This window comes from Nematostella vectensis, chromosome 11 (genome assembly GCF_932526225.1).
Source record: "Nematostella vectensis chromosome 11, jaNemVect1.1, whole genome shotgun sequence".
Taxonomy (NCBI): Eukaryota; Metazoa; Cnidaria; class Anthozoa; order Actiniaria; family Edwardsiidae; genus Nematostella; species Nematostella vectensis.
In genome coordinates, this window is record NC_064044.1 from 14,711,769 (window position 1) to 14,733,292 (window position 21,524).

A 21,524-nucleotide genomic window follows, 5' to 3' on the forward strand; every position below is an offset into this window, starting at 1 on the left:
AAAAGCTCAAAATACAACTCATTGGAAAGAGATCAGCAAACACAGCTCAGGACACAAATAGATACCTCCATTCCAAGTCTCCAGGTTTAAGGCTTATAAATCCATCTTGCCGCCATTACGTATCGCAAAGCATTCTTGGAGATCCGGGAAAAAATTCACGAGGGGAGGGCAAGTCAACACTACTTGCCCCAAAGCCAAACAAATCAATTCCATGTCATACAGACCCATAATAGCAGTGAAACAATTTTGTAATCAATTTGGTTTCAGAAAAGACAGCATTTTTAATGAAAAAGTACAAGCAACTTGTACTCGTATTAGCACACTTGGATGCCATTACGGATTGCAGAGCATTCTGGGAGATCCGGGGAAAAATTCACGAGTGGAGGGCGAGTCAACACTCCCCAAACTCAGACGTAAGTCTTTTCAACCCCAAAGCCAATCAATTCAAGGTCATACAGACCCAAAATAGCAGTGTAAACAATTTTAAAATAAATTTGGTTCCAGAAAAGACAGCATTTAGGAAAGCTGTTTTGGTTCATTGGAAAATTATTTTCTCATACAGGCAAAGCCAAACAAAAGCAAATCCAATGAATCCACCAATGAATCGCAAATATCCATAAGGCATAAGCACAGCACTCAATTATGCCCCAATAGACTTCATGATGTCCTAGGACACTCCCAATATGCTCATAGCTGTATTTTTTATGAAAAATACAAGCAACCATCAATTTGTGCTCGTAATAGCACAGCAACAAGGGATTAACAATTGGATCGCAATGCACTGTTGGATAGTTTGGATACCGCTGACTAGGTGCAGCTGTGTTTAACTTTGACGGGCTATAAAAAAAAATAAAAGGTGGAATTAGTCTGTTTTCGAACTGTTTTTTGTATATTCAGCTAAAAATATCCAGGAGTCATGTTCAGTTGAACATTCAAGCTGAACATGTTCTGAAGTGTACTCTTATAGATTTCAGTACACCAAAAACTGGAAATCGACTCTTCCAGTTTTTGGTGTATTGTATTCATTGTTCTGGTACGAGATCGCGACAGTTTGGACTTTTTGATTCTATTCTTATAGATTTCAGTGTATATAATGATCAAAACCAGTAATATTTAAGGTTGTGTTTATTTTGAACATAATTTGATTATGCTTTTTTTCAGAATGCATTACACTAACAAAACAATATTTCGCTGCTACCTGATGTTCTTAGCATGTTCATAACATTTCATGAAAGGGGTCAGAATTAAGTTGGTGCAGGGGGCCTCCGAAAATTCCCACCTTTTGGATTCCCACCTTTTTTCTTTATCGGAGTAATATTCTCCTCTAGCTAGAACGACTGTTGATACTGTTGATATAAGGCAAAAAAATGTTGCAAAAATTTATAATAATTTCTGAATTTTCATTTACCATGTCAATTTTAAATGCTTTTAAGCATTTAAAAAGGCTATAAAAAGTGGAAAGGCTATAAAATGTTTCCTTGCACTAATCTCCAGATGAGGGACCCCCCCGACCCTCCCCCCCTAAGTCTTGTACTCAGATGACCACACAAGCATTTGACGTGACCATCGTGATTTCTGTGGCTTTCATCGTTGGTAAAAAGCTGACGTAATTGGGTTTTTTAAGCCATTGCTGACAAAAAATGAGTCTTCACTGCCTTGTGCCTGGTTTCCATATGATCGCACACGGTCGCAGCTATTTACATACGATCGTAACCGATCGCATTGCTGTCGCAGAGTGGTTGCTATATGATCGCATACGATCGCGGGCGAGTTTCCATATAATAGTACAAGATCGAGTGCTATATAGAAAACTTTAAGAACGCCAATCACGCCGCTATTTTACGCTCCCGCACAAGACCGTCTCAAAGAATCCATTTCTATGGGCTGATTCGAAGCAATTAACTGACATGCTTTCAACAAAATATACCGTTAATAAGGTAATAAACTTTAATCGTGGGAAGTTATTTTGAAATTTTCTTGCAAATAAACCGATATATTTTCAATTAATTAAACAAAAACAAAGGAGTGGTTGATAGATATTCTTTAATAACACGTGATGTGGATTGTTGACGCGGCTAGGATTGGCGACCACCAAGCAACATTTTATAGCAATTATTCATTGTGTTTTGTCTTTTTCAGCATCTATAAGACTAATAAGTATGATTTTTGCTGTTCTTCTCGTTCTAGTAAGGAGTTTGGTTCCTTTTGTGTGGTTCACCATCTAAACGAACTCCCACACTCGTCTGCGCTGTTACTAATCACGGTGGCTATTACTTAACCTAATAATTTCCACTAGCAAAACACAAAAACAAGCTCTTTAATTAAACCGAATCGGCTAGTTTTTAGTACTAGAAGATTCAATGATATATTCTATTGAAGGCGCCGCCATTTTGTACCGCTAAAGGAGCAGTTTACTCTCTAATCCCGTAGCCGCTATCTTGTATTGCTTAATCTTCAATTAGGATAAACCCTAGCCATTCGACATTCACAAGGAAACTCACCAAAAAAGCTAGACTTTGGAGCTCTGACTTATCGCGTGAAAATGAAACCTCTCAACTTTCCGCCGTGTTGCCAAACGCGAGTTGCGTGCTTTTTTAAATGTATCAATCTCGGGAATTTCTAATCTATCCGGATTACGATTTCATTGTTAATATTATTGTGTTGATTGTTCGTATTAGTTCCTTGCTGCCAAGTCACGTACCTCAGTCTCCTGGATAGCAACACGCGAAACAGTTCTCCATCAAGCGGGGACGCGGTTTTTGTTTTCCCTTTTCTTTTTTTCAATACCACATAACTGACAGTCTCAGGCTCTCTAATATTTTGGCTTCAATCATATTTTTGTGTCGTAGCTTTTTAGCATCCCGGTGCATATGACAAACAATAAATTTTGGAAAAAGTATGAGGATGGGTAAATTGTTATAAAAAGGGAGTATACATTGGGGCTGGATCTCCTTAAGTGCTGCCAATCTTGAGGTAAAGCAATTTTTTCGATACTTCAAGCATTCTGTGGTTGATTATTATTACTTTTGTGATTATAATCAACCACATAAATACATAGAGGCAAAAAAATAGTAATAATACGGAAAAAAGTAGACCAGTCCAGACGTTGGTATTTATCGTTTTTTTTTTTTTTTTTAACAGGAGGACAGGACATTTTCACGTGTTTTTGATAATTGAAGACTTATTGTAGCTCAAGTGGATATCTTGTCATTTTCAGTTGCCTAGGGGTTGGTAATTAAACATCGGGAATCTTTTTTTTCAAATCTAGTCTAAATAACGCTTCTAAAAGATACACACTTTGTACTTGTATTATTACCTATTGCTAGCAGAGTTGTTTAGTAGAACGATTCGGGCAAGTTTTCAATGAAATAAATTTTGCAAACAATAGCTGCGTTTTGCAAGAATTTTACTCTTTTGCGATTGTAAATATTTTTTTCTCGATCTAAATGCTTTTTGGTAAAATAACACTCACAAACTTAGTGAGCTAGCAAAAAAAATGTTGGCTTTAATAAAATCCCTGGAGAGGAATTTCAAATGTTTTGACAAAGCAATTTGATAAGCTTTCTTGTTCGTTTTGTATGCTTTTCAAATTTTCCGCATCCCCCCCCAACTAGCTTGACCATTGTGACTCTGACTTCTTTTAAATAAAACCATAAAAATCGTCAAATGATACTTTAAACTTATGATGATTCAGCATAAATGCCCTCTCCGTTCGAGAGATTTTCTGTGGCTTGTAAACGGTCTATGGCAGGTGGCAGTGACGTCATTGCCATAGCTAGAGCTGAGAAGCTGTGGGAGTTCTGGTTTTACACTTGCCGGATATTAGCCACTTGTCACCCCGATACTTAGGTGTCAAGTTCTGTTCAAGTTGTAAAGTCAGCTAACAGCTAACTCCCTAATAAACACCGAATACTATATACGTCATATTTATAACAAGTGTCGGTTGTCTTTACAAGTAGGCAACTGCAATCATTTGGCGCGTTTGTTTTCCCGCCATTTTCATATGTGATGGGATGCGAGCTTGCGTTTTCCCGCCTTTTTCGTTTTTAAATTGAGTTGGGGCATTGGCTTTTCTTTTTCTCCTCTTCTTTAAAACCGAGAGCTAAAAATAAAAACTGGTAAAGCTTTGTAGCGGGTTTTTACTGACTCTTGTTAGTGTTTCAAGAATCTGTTTAGATATTGACATTAACTATATCTTGATTTGACCGACAAGATCTGTAACTTGCATTTATGTTTTTTTTGTATTTCTTTATAACATTTATAAGAAAAAAATTAAAACGAGTAACTAAGAAAGTTACATTTCTGCTGTGTAAGTTGTTTGCATTTTTAATAACAGCATTTGGAGGGTTTATTTTAGTTTTTTTTCAATGCAATATGTTATAAAATTTTAGATTTTTTCACATCTTATCCTTCTAAGAATCAGAGGTTAGAATTGCGTCCCTTCCATTTTTAGGAACTTAAACATGTTCAAACAATGTCAAATGTTGTCAGTGAATGGTATGCGGATTAAATGTTTATATTAAAGTACAAATGTGAGCCTGATTATTTTTGTGCTACCTTGAATGTGGTATTTCGATGCTCGTGTTTCATAATGGGGCATATGGAAGATAAAAGGAGAATTTAAAATTACCTTCCTAGAAAATGCAAATGAGTCATGAGGTTTACTTTCAATACTTACTCTGTACAAACATAAATGGTTAAAAGTAAAATATTTAGTTCTTTTCCATCCTGGTTAAAACTTTACTCCCTAGAGTTTTTTTAGTTACAGATCTCGTTTCCACAGATTCCTGAGCAAACAGAAAGCACGCGGCTTTATCTATCGTAAACAACTCGTAAATTACCATAAGCGTTGAACGATTGTCAAAAACATTTCTTCGCGTATTTTGGCTGCTTTTTAACCTATAAACAAGTCTTTAAATCTTTTTGTGGAGGTTAAAACCTCCGAAAGGAGTTTGAATGTGCCTTTTCGCGTTTCCTAGGTGATTTCACGGTCGGTATTTACCTCTAATCCGTTCGATTGCTTTTCAATTGAAGCTCAGAAAAAAAACAATTTATTATCACTGCGAATAACCCATAAGTAGAACGCGGGCGCTTCCTTGCAAAATACCGTTTGCGTGGAGCGTGAAACTTGAGTGATTTATATTGATTTAAGGACTTCTCGAGTGGTTATTGAGCTTTATCGAGTCTTCCTAGCATTTACAACTCCTTGCATTTAGAACAAGACAAGACGACGAGATAGTTTCGGTTGTATTATTATTATTATTGATGTTACAGGCTTGTTATTGAACCTCGTGTTATGAAATTCCATTGTGCGATATAATTCGACTGTGTTTTCTCAAGAATATTCGTTTTCTCTGGATTTATTTGTTATTTTTTTTTTTTGTGTGGATTCCATATTCACATCTAAATTTTAGTCGAAATTTACTAAATGTCGGTTTATGCAATTTTTGTATAAAAATACTTCACTTTAAAATTGGGGGAAATCCCCAAAGCTTGAATTATTAAACCTATCGAGAGACATGAATGGCCATCGTCATGGGCTAAAAATGTTAATTTTTGTTATTGGAATAAACTTTAAAACTAGGCCCGATACGAATTGCCCGCTATTGATTCAAAGTGAATGGTATAATTGACTCATTTTATTCCTAGAATTATGAAGCTGGAAAAACGTTTAAGAGAAAGAGTCGAAAAAATCATCCGAGAAATTCAAGAAAATTTTCAACGAGGCATAAATATTCCCAGAAAATAGATGCTCGCAAGTGGAAGCGGTTCTGAATAAAATATTATCACAATTAATCAATATTTCATCTTCCGAACAGGTGGAATCGGGATATTTTCCTTCCCTAAATTCCTCCCCCGTTTAAACTGGAGATTGTTGTTTTGTTAAAAACTAGACAGAAAATGCTGTTTGTTTCCGATTTTCTATTAGACAAATAGCGACCTCTATCTATCAAATTTTCGACCAGCTTTCGGTATAAACTTGTTTCGAATTTCTTTTGTGTAGATCTCTTCGGGGTTTAAAGAACCCTACGAATTTGAATTTTTATTGTACGCCACAAACAGCGTGTTCTGCCAAGTCGAGTTAAAAATACCGACTCTTAGCAGGGTTCAAATTTACGGAAAAATTGTTCAGTCTCTTGTGTAGACAACCTTACAAATCACTTGTAATGGGGGCCTTATCACAGGCCACTTCAGACTAGCGCTATTTACATGTTGTTTTTTTATAAAAATGGGAACTGCCTTTGAGCAAAAAATTACCAAACTTGAACTGCGGTGTAAAGCAGTTTATCCGTTTAAACCTCTATCAGATCGACGCTCTTTTCTTACTCGAGTTAAATGACGGCGGTTTGTACGTCGTGAATGTGATTTCATCCTCGAAATTTCTCAATAGCGTGGTGGAATAGTCAGACGGTGGCTCGCAACAGTCATCCGGTGAGGATTTCACGGAGCACCTATCGCACCTAGGCCCGCCGTGGACTAGGTTCTCTACCGGCTCTTTAGTTTGACTGGCCGTCAGTAATCTAAGGGCTAGCTGATTCATGACTGAACCAACAATTGTTAATCCAAAGAATATAAAGAGTAGTGAAATGCCCACGTATTTATTGCTATATCTCTCATCCTTGCTGTCTTGTAGAGCAACGTAGTCTCCAAATCCGATAGTTGTGACGGTGATAAAGCAGTAGTAGAGTGAGTGAAAGTAGTCCCATTTTTCATAGTGCGTAAATATGAAGGCTCCCGAAGAAACTGTTATTACCATCGCAAGTAGACCACATACAACCACCAGATTAGTCGTGCTTGAAACATCTGTAGCCTTCATTCCAAGCTTTCTCTTTAGACGTCTAAACATGCAGGCGAGGAAGGTGTTGAATCTCTCGCCAATGGACTGAAACATAGTCAGCGCGAGAGGTATGCCTACGGCTGCATATATCATACAAAAGATCTTCCCTCTCGGTGTCCTTGGAACTGTGTGTCCATACCCTGCAAAACAACGTGGCCATAAATACGCTAAGTACAAAGGGGGCAATCAGAGTTGTCTATCTTTGTACAACAGCTCATCTAATAAAAACATCACACAAGGTACGACGTTCCCGCGTCCGAGACTAAAACCCGAGTTCCTTATCATGATGTCCTAAATAGCACGCGTTATGACACGGAAATGATGGCCGTTTGTTTATTGCAAGCACGAGATCACTGTATTAAAAACACCGAGTTATTAGAAGTGAATGTGAAAGATGAATGTCGTATCGACTATGGCAAAACACTCTGACTTAATGCCTTTAAAATTTGACAACCCTGAGATAGTTCAACTAACATTGTCAAAGTAAACCTCCGTGAATTATTTTTTCATATTTTCCATAAGGAGTAATTACTGGTATAGTTTCATGGTATCAGGTTTAATTTTGAGCAATTTATGGTCGAATGTGAGTGGAGACTTACCGATTGTTGTTATGACTGTCGTGGCGAAGTATACGGATCCAGCAAAGCTCCATTGGTATAGGTTCGCCTTCAAGTTGGCTTTAGCGACTAGAAAGAATTCCCAGTTTTTCAGGTCCGTAGATGTTATGTTGTATTTTCTAGTAAGTCTCGCTTGGAGCTCCACTAACATACTCCGGCGTTTCTGGTCCGCCTCATATTCCAAGGCGCTAAAAATCGCCGCTCCAACTAATAGATAAGACAAACAACAGATAGTAAGGAAAATGGTCCTCAGATTTTGCTGTCGCATCTTCGATTCCTCGCGATTTCCCTAGAGTCGCCTTTATCCGGCAAACATTGCCGCGCGCTCCAGCGATTCACACTTGGCGCGTAGTTTCCCCTCGCGTCTGAAACACTAGTTTTGCGGGCGACTCGATATTGACATGGTTTGACCAGTTGCATTATGATTGGTCGCTTCGCAAGAGCAATTTGGGCACGATTTACAAGTTTTTGGCTTAACCGCCAACGCGCATGCCTATAGGGTGCCGGTTGCTTGGCAACGTAATGACGCGACTATCTCAAACCTTATATCCCGCCACTGGTGCTGCTAATTTGCGCTTTGAATGCGAATTTCAATACCGCTGTCAGTGTAAGCCAGAATTCAACAGTCTCTTTGTCTTTGAATACTAAGAGCTCGTATTTTAATGTTGATGAACCGAAAATAACAATGAATTATGTATTTGGCGCTCCTTAGTATAAGTTTCCTTTACATTGTGTCGCCAAAGGCGCCAGTATTTCCCAAAGGCATCTTTCACATGTTCCTATAAGATCTTTGTTATCCAGCGTTTTTTACAGAACTAAGATTGTGTTTACCTGACGCCACCGAGAGAAGAATCAATAACATGCCAACATGACATGGCCTGGTTTTTAAAAATATACCTAATTAGAATACAGATTATGTGTATCTAATTTGTTACAGAACTGGAGATTATCTATGGTTAAAGTACGTGTTACGCAACATGAAATATCCCCCTGGTTAGAAACTCCCCCTCCTTTTATCGCCAATGAAACCTCTATTTTTTCCCCTAAATTAAGAACTAACGTCAATAAAAACCAAACAACGTAAATACGAGTATCGCACTAACGAAGTTTAATTGATAATCTTGTACCGTTATCGCACAACCTGCTACAAGTGCTTTGACAGTAATATTTACTCCGAGCAAGTCACTAATTGGCCATTAGCATGGTGGGTTTCTCCCCGTTTAGATCCTTAAACTTCGTCTGACTTGTCGGTAAATGGTGACATGTCATTAATGCGTCAATATTGACCACAGAAGCTCTGTTTTCAAAATATCTAATTCATCACGATAACTTAACGGCGCGGGCGCATAATCTGTTTGCTAAGCCGTGAGAGGTACACCGAGTGTATGTACTTTGTGGGGCAAACACAGAGGCACATCGAGAGTTTGTACTTGGGGGGAGGGGTGGGGTGGGAGGAAAACACAGAGGTATTATGGGGTGATAACGTTATGATAATAATAAGGGAAAAAGAATATAATAATAATGAAAATAATTTATAATGATAAAATAACAATATTATCATCATGGGTATCGATAAGGTTTGTACTTAGAGTACACGGTGATTACACAAAGCATCCGGTACAAGTAAGTCTACACACTGGAAGCTATCATTGCGCACATTTTTCGTTCTTAGCACGAAAATTTGCCATACACAAGACAAGTGACACCACACGAGAAACACAAGACAAGTACAAACACACGAGAAACACAAGACGAGTACCACCACACGAGAAACAAAAGACAAGTACCATAACACGAGAAACACAAGACAAGTACCAGCACACGAGAAACACAAGACGAGTACCAGCACACGAGAAACACAAGACAAGTACCAGCACACGAGAAACACAAGACAAGTACCACCACACGAGAAACACAAGACGAGTACCAGCACACGTGGAACACAAGACAAGTACCAGCACACGAGAAACACAAGACAAGTACCAGCACACGAGAAACACAAGACAAGTACCACCACACGTGGAACACAAGACAAGTACCACCACACGAGAAACACAAGACAAGTACCAGCACACGTGGAACACAAGACAAGTACCACCACACGAGAAACACAAGACAAGTACCATCACACGAGAAACACAAGACAAGTACCACCACACGTGGAACACAAGACAAGTACCACCACACGAGAAACACAAGACAAGTACCAGCACACGAGAAACACAAGACAAGTACCACCACACGAGAAACACAAGACAAGTACCAGCACACGTGGAACACAAGACAAGTACCACCACACGAGAAACACAAGACAAGTACCAGCACACGTGGAACACAAGACAAGTACAACCACACGTGGAACACAAGACAAGTACCAGCACACGAGAAACACAAGACAAGTACCACCACACGAGAAACACAAGACAAGTACCAGCACACGAGAAACACAAGACAAGTACCACCACACGAGAAACACAAGACAAGTACCACCACACGTGGAACACAAGACAAGTACCACCACACGTGGAACACAAGACAAGTACCAGCACACGTGGAACACAAGACGAGTACCAGCACACGAGAAACACAAGACAAGTACCACCACACGAGAAACAAAAGACAAGTACCACCACACGTGGAACACAAGACGAGTACCAGCACACGTGGAACACAAGGCAAGTACCACCACACGAGAAACACAAGACAAGTACCAGCACACGTGGAACACAAGACAAGTACCACCACACGAGAAACACAAGACAAGTACCATCACACGAGAAACACAAGACAAGTACCACCACACGTGGAACACAAGACAAGTACCAGCACACGAGAAACACAAGACAAGTACCAGCACACGAGAAACACAAGACAAGTACCAGCACACGAGAAACACAAGACAAGTACCACCACACGAGAAACACAAGACAAGTACCACCACACGTGGAACACAAGACAAGTACCACCACACGTGGAACACAAGACAAGTACCACCACACGAGAAACACAAGACAAGTACCAGCACACGAGAAACACAAGACAAGTACCACCACACGTGGAACACAAGACAAGTACCACCACACGTGGAACACAAGACAAGTACCAGCACACGTGGAACACAAGACGAGTACCAGCACACGAGAAACACAAGACAAGTACCAGCACACGAGAAACACAAGACAAGTACCACCACACGTGGAACACAAGACAAGTACCATCACACGAGAAACACAAGACAAGTACCACCACACGAGAAACACAAGACGAGTACCAGCACACGTGGAACACAAGACAAGTACCACCACACGAGAAACACAAGACAAGTACCACCACACGAGAAACACAAGACAAGTACCATAACACGAGAAACACAAGACAAGTACCAGCACACGAGAAACACAAGACAAGTACCAGCACACGAGAAACACAAGACAAGTACCAGCACACGAGAAACACAAGACAAGTACCAGCACACGAGAAACACAAGACAAGTACCATCACACGAGAAACACAAGACAAGTACCATCACACGAGAAACACAAGACAAGTACCACCACACGAGAAACACAAGACGAGTACCAGCACACGTGGAACACAAGACAAGTACCACCACACGTGGAACACAAGACAAGTACCAGCACACGAGAAACACAAGACGAGTACCATCACACGAGAAACACAAGACAAGTACCAGCACACGAGAAACACAAGACAAGTACCAGCACACGAGAAACACAAGACAAGTACCAGCACACGAGAAACACAAGACAAGTACCAGCACACGAGAAACACAAGACAAGTACCATCACACGAGAAACACAAGACGAGTACCATCACACGAGAAACACAAGACGAGTACCATCACACGTGGAACACAAGACGAGAAACACAAGACAAGTACCATCACACGAGAAACACAAGACGAGTACCACCACACGAGAAACACAAGACAAGTACCAGCACACGAGAAACACAAGACAAGTACCACCACACGTGGAACACAAGACAAGTACCATCACACGTGGAACACAAGACAAGTACCACCACACGAGAAACACAAGACAAGTACCACCACACGAGAAACACAAGACGAGTACCACCACACGAGAAACACAAGACAAGTACCATCACACGAGAAACACAAGACGAGTACCACCACACGAGAAACACAAGACAAGTACCATCACACGAGAAACACAAGACGAGTACCACCACACGAGAAACACAAGACAAGTACAAACACACGAGAAACACAAGGCATGTACCATCACACGAGAAACACAAGACGAGTACCACCACACGAGAAACACAAGACAAGTACAAACACACGAGAAACACAAGACGAGTACCACCACACGAGAAACACAAGACAAGTACCATCACACGAGAAACACAAGACAAGTACCACCACACGAGAAACACAAGGCAAGTACTACCACACGAGAAACACAAGACAAGTACCATCACACGAGAAACACAAGACGAGTACCACCACACGAGAAACACAAGACAAGTACCACCACACGAGAAACACAAGACAAGTACCATCACACGTGAAACACAAGACGAGTACCACCACACGAGAAACACAAGACAAGTACTACCACACGAGAAACACAAGACAAGTACCATCACACGAGAAACACAAGACGAGTACCACCACACGAGAAACACAAGAGGAGTACCTTCACACGAGAAACACAAGACAAGTACCATCACACGTGAAACACAAGACAAGTACCATCACACGTGAAACACAAGACGAGTACCACCACACGAGAAACACAAGACGAGTACCACCACACGAGAAACACAAGACAAGTACCACCACACGAGAAACACAAGACGAGTACCACCACACGAGGAACACAAGACAAGAGTACCACCACACAAGAAACGCAAGACAAGTACCACCACACGAGAAACACAAGACTAGAGTACCACCACACGAGAAACACAAGACGAGTACCACCACACGAGAAATACAAGACGATTACCACTACACAAGAAATACAAGAAAAGTACCACCATACGAGAAACACAAGACGAGTACCACCACACGAGAAACACAAGACAAGTACCACCACACGAGAAACACAAGACGAGTACCACCACACGAGAAACACAAGACAAGTACCATCACACGAGAAACACAAGACGAGTACCACCACACGAGAAACACAAGACAAGTACCACCACACGAGAAACACAAGACAAGTACCATCACACGTGAAACACAAGACGAGTACCACCACACGAGAAACACAAGACAAGTACCACCACACGAGAAACACAAGACAAGTACCATCACACGAGAAACACAAGACGAGTACCACCACACGAGAAACACAAGACGAGTACCACCACACGAGAAACACAAGACAAGTACCATCACACGTGAAACACAAGACAAGTACCATCACACGTGAAACACAAGACGAGTACCACCACACGAGAAACACAAGACGAGTACCACCACACGAGAAACACAAGACAAGTACCACCACACGAGAAACACAAGACGAGTACCACCACACGAGGAACACAAGACAAGAGTACCACCACACAAGAAACGCAAGACAAGTACCACCACACGAGAAACACAAGACTAGAGTACCACCACACGAGAAACACAAGACGAGTACCACCACACGAGAAATACAAGACGATTACCACTACACAAGAAATACAAGAAAAGTACCACCATACAAGAAACACAAGACGAGTACCACCACACGAGAAACACAAGACAAGTACCACCACACGAGAAACACAAGACGAGTACCACCACACGAGAAACACAAGACAAGTACCACCACACGAGAAACACAAGACGAGTACCACCACACGAGAAACACAAGACAAGTACCACCACACGAGAAACACAAGACAAGTACCAGCACACGAGAAACACAAGACGAGTACCACCCCCCACCCCCATCCCTTTGCCTCCTAGACCTGGGTCACTTATTATTGAAGAATCGACAAATACCTTACTTTCCCCATATGATATCTATGACTGGTTCCCCACTGGGGTCCCCTGTGGTTCTCATCTATACCCGAGTGGTCACAATGATATCTTTTAATCGTTAGGAAACTTAGTTGCGCTTTTCCCCAGCGTGTTTCATTCAAGTGCGTTGAAGTACCACTCAGTGCGCATGCCCAAAAGATCCACTGCATCTGCCTGGATCAAGACCAATTATAGGACAGGCTCACAATTCCAAACTATCTTCAGCATTGCCGCGCCCGGTGGTCCAGCGGAGGGATTCGTCTTGTTTCTATCATCCTCCGTCAAGGTGATATTGAATGGTGGATTCCCCTGGAGGTAGGGAGACAAGTGAACTTTAAAACCACACTAGCATACACACATTGGCACATATGGCATATATCGGGATTCCACTGTATCAATAACATAATTACTCTTAGTTTGGTTGCCTTGATAAGCTCAGTTCTTGAAAAATTATTTCCTTTGATAATGTCATCGAAGACGTCACATATTACGTGATCATTTTCTTGACACGGCCTTGCCACCTACCAATTGGTTGTCATACGGTGTTTCCTTTGAGGTCTGGCTATTTTTGTTTTAATGACGTCATCGATGACGTCACATATTACGTAACCATCTCGTGGCACACCCCTTGATACGTACATGACATATAGTTTGGTTGTCAAACGATGTTTCTTTCATGGGATATGGGATTGTTTATTACAAATGTGGCCTAATTATTACAAATGTGTCCGTTATTACAAATATGGCAGGTTATTACATATGTGGCAGGATATTACAAATGTGGCAGGTTATTACAAATGTGGCAGGTTATTACCTATGTGGCCTAATTATTACAAATGTGTCCGTTATTACAAATATGGCAGGATATTACAAATGTGGCAGGTTATAACAAATGTGGCAGGATATAACAAATGTGGCAGGATATTACAAATGTGGCAGGTTATTACAAATGTGGCAGGTTATTACAAATGTGGCAGGTTATAACAAATGTGGCAGGATATTACAAATGTGGCAGGTTATTACAAATGTGGCAGGATATTACAAATGTGGCAGGATATTACAAATGTGGTAGGTTATTACAAATGTGGCAGGTTATTACAAATGTGGCAGGTTATTACAAATGTGGCAGGATATTACAAATGTGGCAGGTTATTACAAATGTGGCAGGTTATAACAAATGTGGCAGGTTATTACAAATGTGGCAGGTTATTACAAATGTGGCAGGTTATAACAAATGTGGCAGGTTATAACAAATGTGGCAGGTTATTACAAATGCGGCAGGTTATTACAAATGTGGCAGGTTATTACAAATGTGGCAGGTTATAACAAATGTGGCAGGATATTACAAATGTGTCTGTTATTACAAATGTGGCAGGTTATTACAAATGTGGCAGGTTATTACAAATGTGGCAGGTTATTACAAATGTGGCAGGTTATTACAAATGTGGCAGGTTATTACAAATGTGGCAGGTTATAACAAATGTGGCAGGATATTACAAATGTGTCTGTTATTACAAATGTGGCAGGATATTACAAATGTGGCAGGTTATTACAAATGTGGCAGGTTATTACAAATGTGGCAGGTTATTACAAATGTGGCAGGTTATAACAAATGTGGCAGGATATTACAAATGTGTCCGTTATAACAAATGTGGCAGGTTATTACAAATGTGGCAGGTTATTACAAATGTGGCAGGTTATTACAAATGTGGCAGGATATTACAAATGTGGCAGGTTATTACAAATGTGTCCGTTATTACAAATGTGGCAGGTTATTACAAATGTGGCAGGTTATTACAAATGTGGCAGGTTATTACAAATGTGGCAGGTTATAACAAATGTGGCAGGATATTACAAATGTGGCAGGTTATTACAAATGTGGCAGGTTATTACAAATGTGGCAGGTTATTACAAATGTGGCCTACCTTACTACAAATGTGGCCGTTATAACAAATGTGGCAGGATATTACAAATGTGGCAGGTTATTACAAATGTGGCAGGTTATTACAAATGTGGCAGGTTATTACAAATGTGGCAGGTTATTACAAATGTGGCCTCAACAGGGATAAGGAATCTGTTTTTGGTCTGTTTTTTTTTTTTTTTTAAATTCAGCTCAAAAATAGCCAGCTGCCAATGGGATAAGAAGTCATGGGTGTATAGAAAGCATCCATGCATCAGGTGGCTTTAGAGACCAACGTCTTGAAGGGGCTCGTGTACCAAACTGGCAGTAAAACCCTGCTTTCTTACCTTTCGCGTGCCTTCTGGCTGAGTGGGTGAATTTTTTTAATACTCCTGCTATGACATATTTTATTTGGCTTGTGTATGTTCCGAGAGATATTCTCTTTTATTTGGCTTGGATATAACAGGGATGTTCCCAGAGATGTGCGTGATGGTAACTGGCACCACATCGTGTTCACTTGGAGCGCGGCGGTAGGGGAATGGAGAGTGTTTATCGACGGGGCGTTATCGGGCCAGGGAAGTTCATACGCAACCGGTTACTCGATCTCTAGCGGTCATTTAACGGTAGGGCAAGACCAAGATGCCTTTGGCGGGGCTTTTGATACAGACCAGTCTTTTCTTGGCAGCATGGTGGGAGTGAACATGTGGTCAAGTGTGCTCACAGAGGACGAGATAGCTCTCCTAGCCTCGTCCTGGTGTGTTCCGCTAGAGGGGGATATAGTTAAATGGACGGATATCTACCCAAATGACGAAAGCAGCCAGGAGGCGATAAGAATAGACTGCACGAAGAAGTGTGCCTAGCCAACTCTTACACAAAACATTGTACAAATTTAATCAAAGTCAAAGCACCGTTTAGTGATAAGTGACACAGATATTTGGAAAAAACTCTAGTAATTTACGATTATTTTAGAAATGACTGATTTTTGGCGGCCCACCTCTGGCCACGCACGTAAAATAGACTTTGAAGTGTGTATTTGTATTGTACAATTGTATTGTATTGCATAAACTGCATCGCAACTCATCATTCAATAATTAGATTGACGTATCGACCTTTGCAGGAGAGGGGGCTTGTTGAGAAATCGGCATCTTTTTCTCATGCTTCCCCTATTTTTTTGTTTTTGTGCTCCCCCTCCCCCCCTTCGTCAGGACCACTCTTTCAATCTTTAACTTATTAATATAAGCCCCCCCCTCTCTCATCTCCCCACCTTCTGTTACCCATACATCTATCCCTTTTAAATAATTAGCGGCCCTTAAGGTGGCTCGTGGGTATTTAAATATAAATATATCCAATATTTAAATATCCATAACCCATGTAACACACCACCTTATAGAAGACATCGAAATATTGGGGGGGGGGGGGGCACGATACAGCCACACCCCTACTGGCATTTCCTTAACATAAATAATATTCAAATAATATGGTGGGGAGGGGGTTGTACCCCCAGTGCCCCATCCCCTGCTACGGCCATGCCACCCTCCAGAATACGCCATTCCAGCTATAAGTTTACGCGTGCATTACCATAGAAACCTACCTCAACTACCAGAATGCAGCGCACGCATTTTTGAGCTTGCACCAAACGAAGCGCGCGCTGCATGACGGTATTTGAGGTAGGTTTCCATGGTGAGTGCGAGCGCATATTTATAGCTGGAATGGCCTATTCCCAATTTTCCTGTTGGAAGGAACAGTTTATTTCCGATCTGTTATGCATGATATCGAATTACAATAATGTATGGAATTAAAATGATCACTTCTAACAGCTAGGCAAGTCTTGTGTATTTGAATTGTAAATATATTACAAATCTCAAAAACCACAAACTGTGGACTTGGGCTCCTAGTGGGTGGAACGGTGATGGTTAATGTATTTACATGTGGAGCAGTCCAAAAATATCCTTTGGGGTGATGGAAAAGTTCAGGAAAAGCTTTTCTCTTTAGTGCCACTGGTTCCCTGGACCTGCCACTGAAACTATACGTAACAAGTTCATGTTGTATAAAGGTCTTGTAACGTATAGCACACTCCATGCTATATAAGGCATGCCCATACATCAGATACATCAAGTCTTGTAATGTATTGTGTACTCCATGTTATACAAGGCATGCCCATACATCAGATACAGTACATCAAGTCTTGTAATGTATTGTGTACTTCATGTTATATAAGGCATGCCCATACATCAGATACATCAAGTCTTGTAATGTTTGTGTACTCCATGTTATATAAGGCAAGATACAGTACATCAAGTCTTGTAATGTATTGTGTACTCCATGTTATATAAGGCATGCCCATACATCAGATACAGTACATCAAGTCTTGTAATGTATTGTGTACTTCATGTTATACAAGGCATGCCAATGTCATACATTAGAAACATCAAAGTCCTGTAACACGAGTATACCTCAGGTTATGTGTTTTGTTTTTTTATTTTTTCAAACTTCCCTCAAGTTCTTTCCAGGGGTCTTCCACCATTGAGTGTTTGTAATAAGCCTCAGCTCCTTGGCTTGCCTGGATAAGAACAAAAAATCTATGAAGGGGTGCAATCATGGTTACCCTTGAAGAACTCCAATCACTCCACCATTTCACACTCCTCCCACACAAAAAAATTCCTCACGGACAACCCAGTATAATCAAAATCCCATTTTAAACCAATTAATACCTAGAGAACTGAAAACAGTAGTTCATTTAGACTGTAACATTCAAATGCCATTATTTATCCCTGCTAACAGGTCTCTCCAAACAGAGAATGGGCCTTTCTAAGCAGGGCACCTTTTCTTTGCTGGCCCTGTTAGTATCATCTTTTCAAATGGAAAATTAATTTAATCACTGTAATTTGCATGATGGAAGCGCTTTCCTGATTTGTGATTTGTAATCAAGTTATTCCAGAAATGTATAGCATTTCAAATGTACTGGCCATACAAGGAAACATATTGCCAATGCAAGCCCGTAGCTAAACTTTTGAACTGAATTTATTCTTAGCCTGAAGTGGTACTTAATTTCTATTTATTAGAGCAGACCATCTTAACATCATAACATCAGGTTACGTGTAAGGACAGAGCATTCTACTTTTAAGTAAAGCCCCAATCAAGGAATTAGAGATCTAAGGAAAAGTATATATATATATATTTTTTTTTTTCTTTGGGGGGGGGGGGGGGGGGGTTGCATGTCCCTAAAACAAAATAGTTTACTGACAAAGCAAAAATTGGAGTCCCAGGCAGCAAAAAATCAGTTTTCTTGGGATGCATGCCCCCAAACCCCTTATAATATGTGCATAGAATACATGCCCCCAAACCAGTCATAACATGTACATAGAATACATGCCCCCAAACCCTTCATAACATGTACATAGAATACATGCCCCCAAACCCCTCATAACATGTGCTCATAACATGTACATAGCATACATGCCCCCAAACCCCTCATAACATGTGCATAGAATACATGCCCCCAAACCCCTCATAACATGTGCATAGAATACATGCCCCCAAGCCCATCATAACATGTGCATAGAATACATGCCCCCAAACCCCTCATAACATGTGCATAGAATACATGCCCCCAAACCCCTCATACCATGTGTATAGCAAACATGCCCCCAAACCCATCATAACATGTGCATAGGATACATGCATCATAACCCCTCATAACATGTGTATAGGACACATGCCCCCAAACCCCTGTATTCTCCCGCCTTAGCTATCTTGGTACTTGTGATACATCCACTGTATTTTCTCAAGAGTTTTTCAAAAGTGAGGTTGACAGCTATGCAATACAGGGTGGTAAAGGGTACTTTTGCAAAACGAGGTTTGGCCATTTTTCACTGTCGAGAAAAGTGAAATTGTCCATTTTGATGTCTGAGAAATGTGAGTTAACAATTTAAAAGGCCAAACATGATCCATATCCCTCTTTACTACCCTGTGCAATAGGAGACACTTGTCCCTAGTTCAAAATTATACCCCCAATCCCCTTTTTTCTCTGATTTCTAGGTTCATTTTCTCGAATATCTTCCATTTCTTAAGTTTTTAGGTGTCTGAATTTAAATCTTCGCTCCTCCTCAGGGTATTTAATGAACACTCCATGAATATTCATTTGGACTTCCAGACTTTTTTAGGACCTTGATAACGTCAGTCACTGCACATTTTTAAGCAAGATATCTTAGGGGGGTGGGGTGGGGTAAACTGTTGGCCAACACGGAGATATGTCAAGGATCTTTCTTCTCCCAATTTGTACAAACAAACATAGTCAACGATTCTCTTTAAAAAAACACATCTCATAGGGTTTCCTGTGGAACAAGCCGCCATCTTGGAAACAAAATCTCCCGTCCCCTTCCCCGATGCGCAATTAGTAGTCTATGCGTTGCCTTTCCAGTTTCGATTTGGAAACCAGGATTTGGGCTACCTTGGCAGTCAGCGATACAAAGCGGCCATAATTTTTTCACCCTTCCCGTGTTTACGATAATATTGAACTATTTGGTAAGTATGACGACTTATGATCTGATGTTTTATGGGGTTTGCTTATCATGGCTTTCAATGTTTGTCATTTCATGATAAAAGAACTCAGATAATCAAACTAGCCCCTCACCTACATCAGGGCAAATAGAAAGGTATTCAAACAGCCCAAATCCCATTGCCTGACGATTGTATTGTAAGGCTTTGTTTATAAATGCAACTGAACGAAATAACTTTATAAAGGGAAGACAAACCAACCAAATACCTAAAATGACGGGTAAATAATAAGCATTCAGTAGATCTCTGTGCTATTTGGTGAGACTTGTGTATAAAAGGAAATGTAAAATTAATCCAAATAATCTCATTTCTCTGCCCCGCTTCTCAGCCCTTCTACTATCAGACATAAAATTGAGTTTTTTATTCGATACTGAGTTTGCAGTATTTTATATTTTGAGTCTATTTTTCCACAGCAATGTCACAGTCCAGAACTACTATGATTGCAAATCATGCCCAAGAAATAAAAAAGTGATTGCTACATTGTTTTAAACCAAGGCAAACACAGCCACGGAGGAGACACAGAGATTCTTTAGAAATCAGTGGGCTCCAGTGAATACTGCAGTGTACTTACATGCAGAAGCTATTGTTAGGGAGAAGCAGGAGATCATAAATTCTGTATAGTTGACTATATGTTACACGAGCAGTAATCATTTCAGTAGCTATTATCATGGCCACCACTTAGACCCAAATAGCTTACTAGGTATTTCTAGGCAAGCAGCTCGGGGTGGGCACACGGGTTGTGCCCCTCTCACTCAATCACCAAAAAGCAGTCTTTTTTTAAATATACTACTTTCTTTAATATCTATGACTGTACATCCCCTCCACAGCTAATCAGATTGTTTGTTATGGTTATCAGACTTCACCTTTTCTTTTCTAGACATACAATGCTCTAAATTAAATGAGTTGTTTTGTTTAATAAAATAAGACTACAACCAGTGATCAGCCAAGACAGTGGCAGCAAAGAAAATGGGGTCTTGCATAAATCTGGCTTATGGAAATGTGCGAACTGCCCCACACAAATCTAAAAGAATATAGATTTAACCCTTGCAATTGAATGACCGACCAATCTATGAGCTCGAGCACTTCCCTTCTCCACGAGAACTTCTAGTCTTCATTCTCATAAACAAATACTAAGTAACTACTAGAAAGACTTCAACATTGTAGTGTATGCCTTACGTTAAATCTGTCCCCTCTTCCTCGCCCCCTGTGGCTGTATGGCGGTCTTCCCCAACCGTGAGACGGCGCAGGTTGACGGTAACTTAGACCAATTTGAAATCGCGGTGGACCGAACGCCCCGAAGCCACCTCTTTGAAAGCCTGGCTGAAATCGAGGGGAACCCTGGGGAAATCTAGGCCTTGTAAACGGAGGTGGCGGAAGCGTGTCGGGAGGGAAACGTTCGCGAGGAAAACGAGACATATTCTTGCGTAGAAATCACTACCTGCCCTGACTTTCACGTAAAGACATCTAATACTTGGTGCATTCTCTGTCAGCCATCTTGTTTTCAGGAGGCTTGGCCGCTCAGGGTAATTCGGTTTATTTCCGTGGTACTATCGTGAGGCATTCGGAGAATTTGAGAAAAAAAAAAGCGCATTGCATAAATGC

At 40.6% G+C, this 21,524-nt stretch overlaps 2 protein-coding genes and 1 long non-coding RNA gene across 3 annotated transcripts; 1 reads left to right on the plus strand and 2 right to left on the minus strand.

Annotated features, from left to right (window-relative positions):
- Window positions 1–5,236: 5,236 nt before the first annotated feature.
- Window positions 5,237–8,909, minus strand: LOC5504382 (two pore potassium channel protein sup-9). The gene is made up of 2 exons (XM_001625243.3): window positions 7,438–8,909; window positions 5,237–6,978 (listed from the first exon to the last, which is right to left on the minus strand). Exons 1-2 carry the CDS (start codon window positions 7,721–7,723, stop codon window positions 6,305–6,307), a joined length of 960 nt encoding a protein of 319 aa, XP_001625293.3. The 5' UTR covers window positions 7,724–8,909; the 3' UTR covers window positions 5,237–6,304.
- Window positions 8,910–13,490: 4,581 nt separating this feature from the next.
- LOC5504377 (neuronal pentraxin-1) lies at window positions 13,491–17,185 on the plus strand. Its single transcript, XM_048734474.1, has 2 exons — window positions 13,491–13,780; window positions 15,832–17,185. Exons 1-2 carry the CDS (start codon window positions 13,614–13,616, stop codon window positions 16,223–16,225), a joined length of 561 nt encoding a protein of 186 aa, XP_048590431.1. The 5' UTR covers window positions 13,491–13,613; the 3' UTR covers window positions 16,226–17,185.
- A 639-nt stretch (window positions 17,186–17,824) lies between these two features.
- On the minus strand, window positions 17,825–21,431 carry LOC116612054. Its single transcript, XR_004293763.2, has 2 exons — window positions 21,099–21,431; window positions 17,825–17,925 (listed from the first exon to the last, which is right to left on the minus strand). It is a non-coding gene; the product is annotated as an uncharacterized LOC116612054 (long non-coding RNA).
- Between the last annotated feature and the right edge of the window lie 93 nt (window positions 21,432–21,524).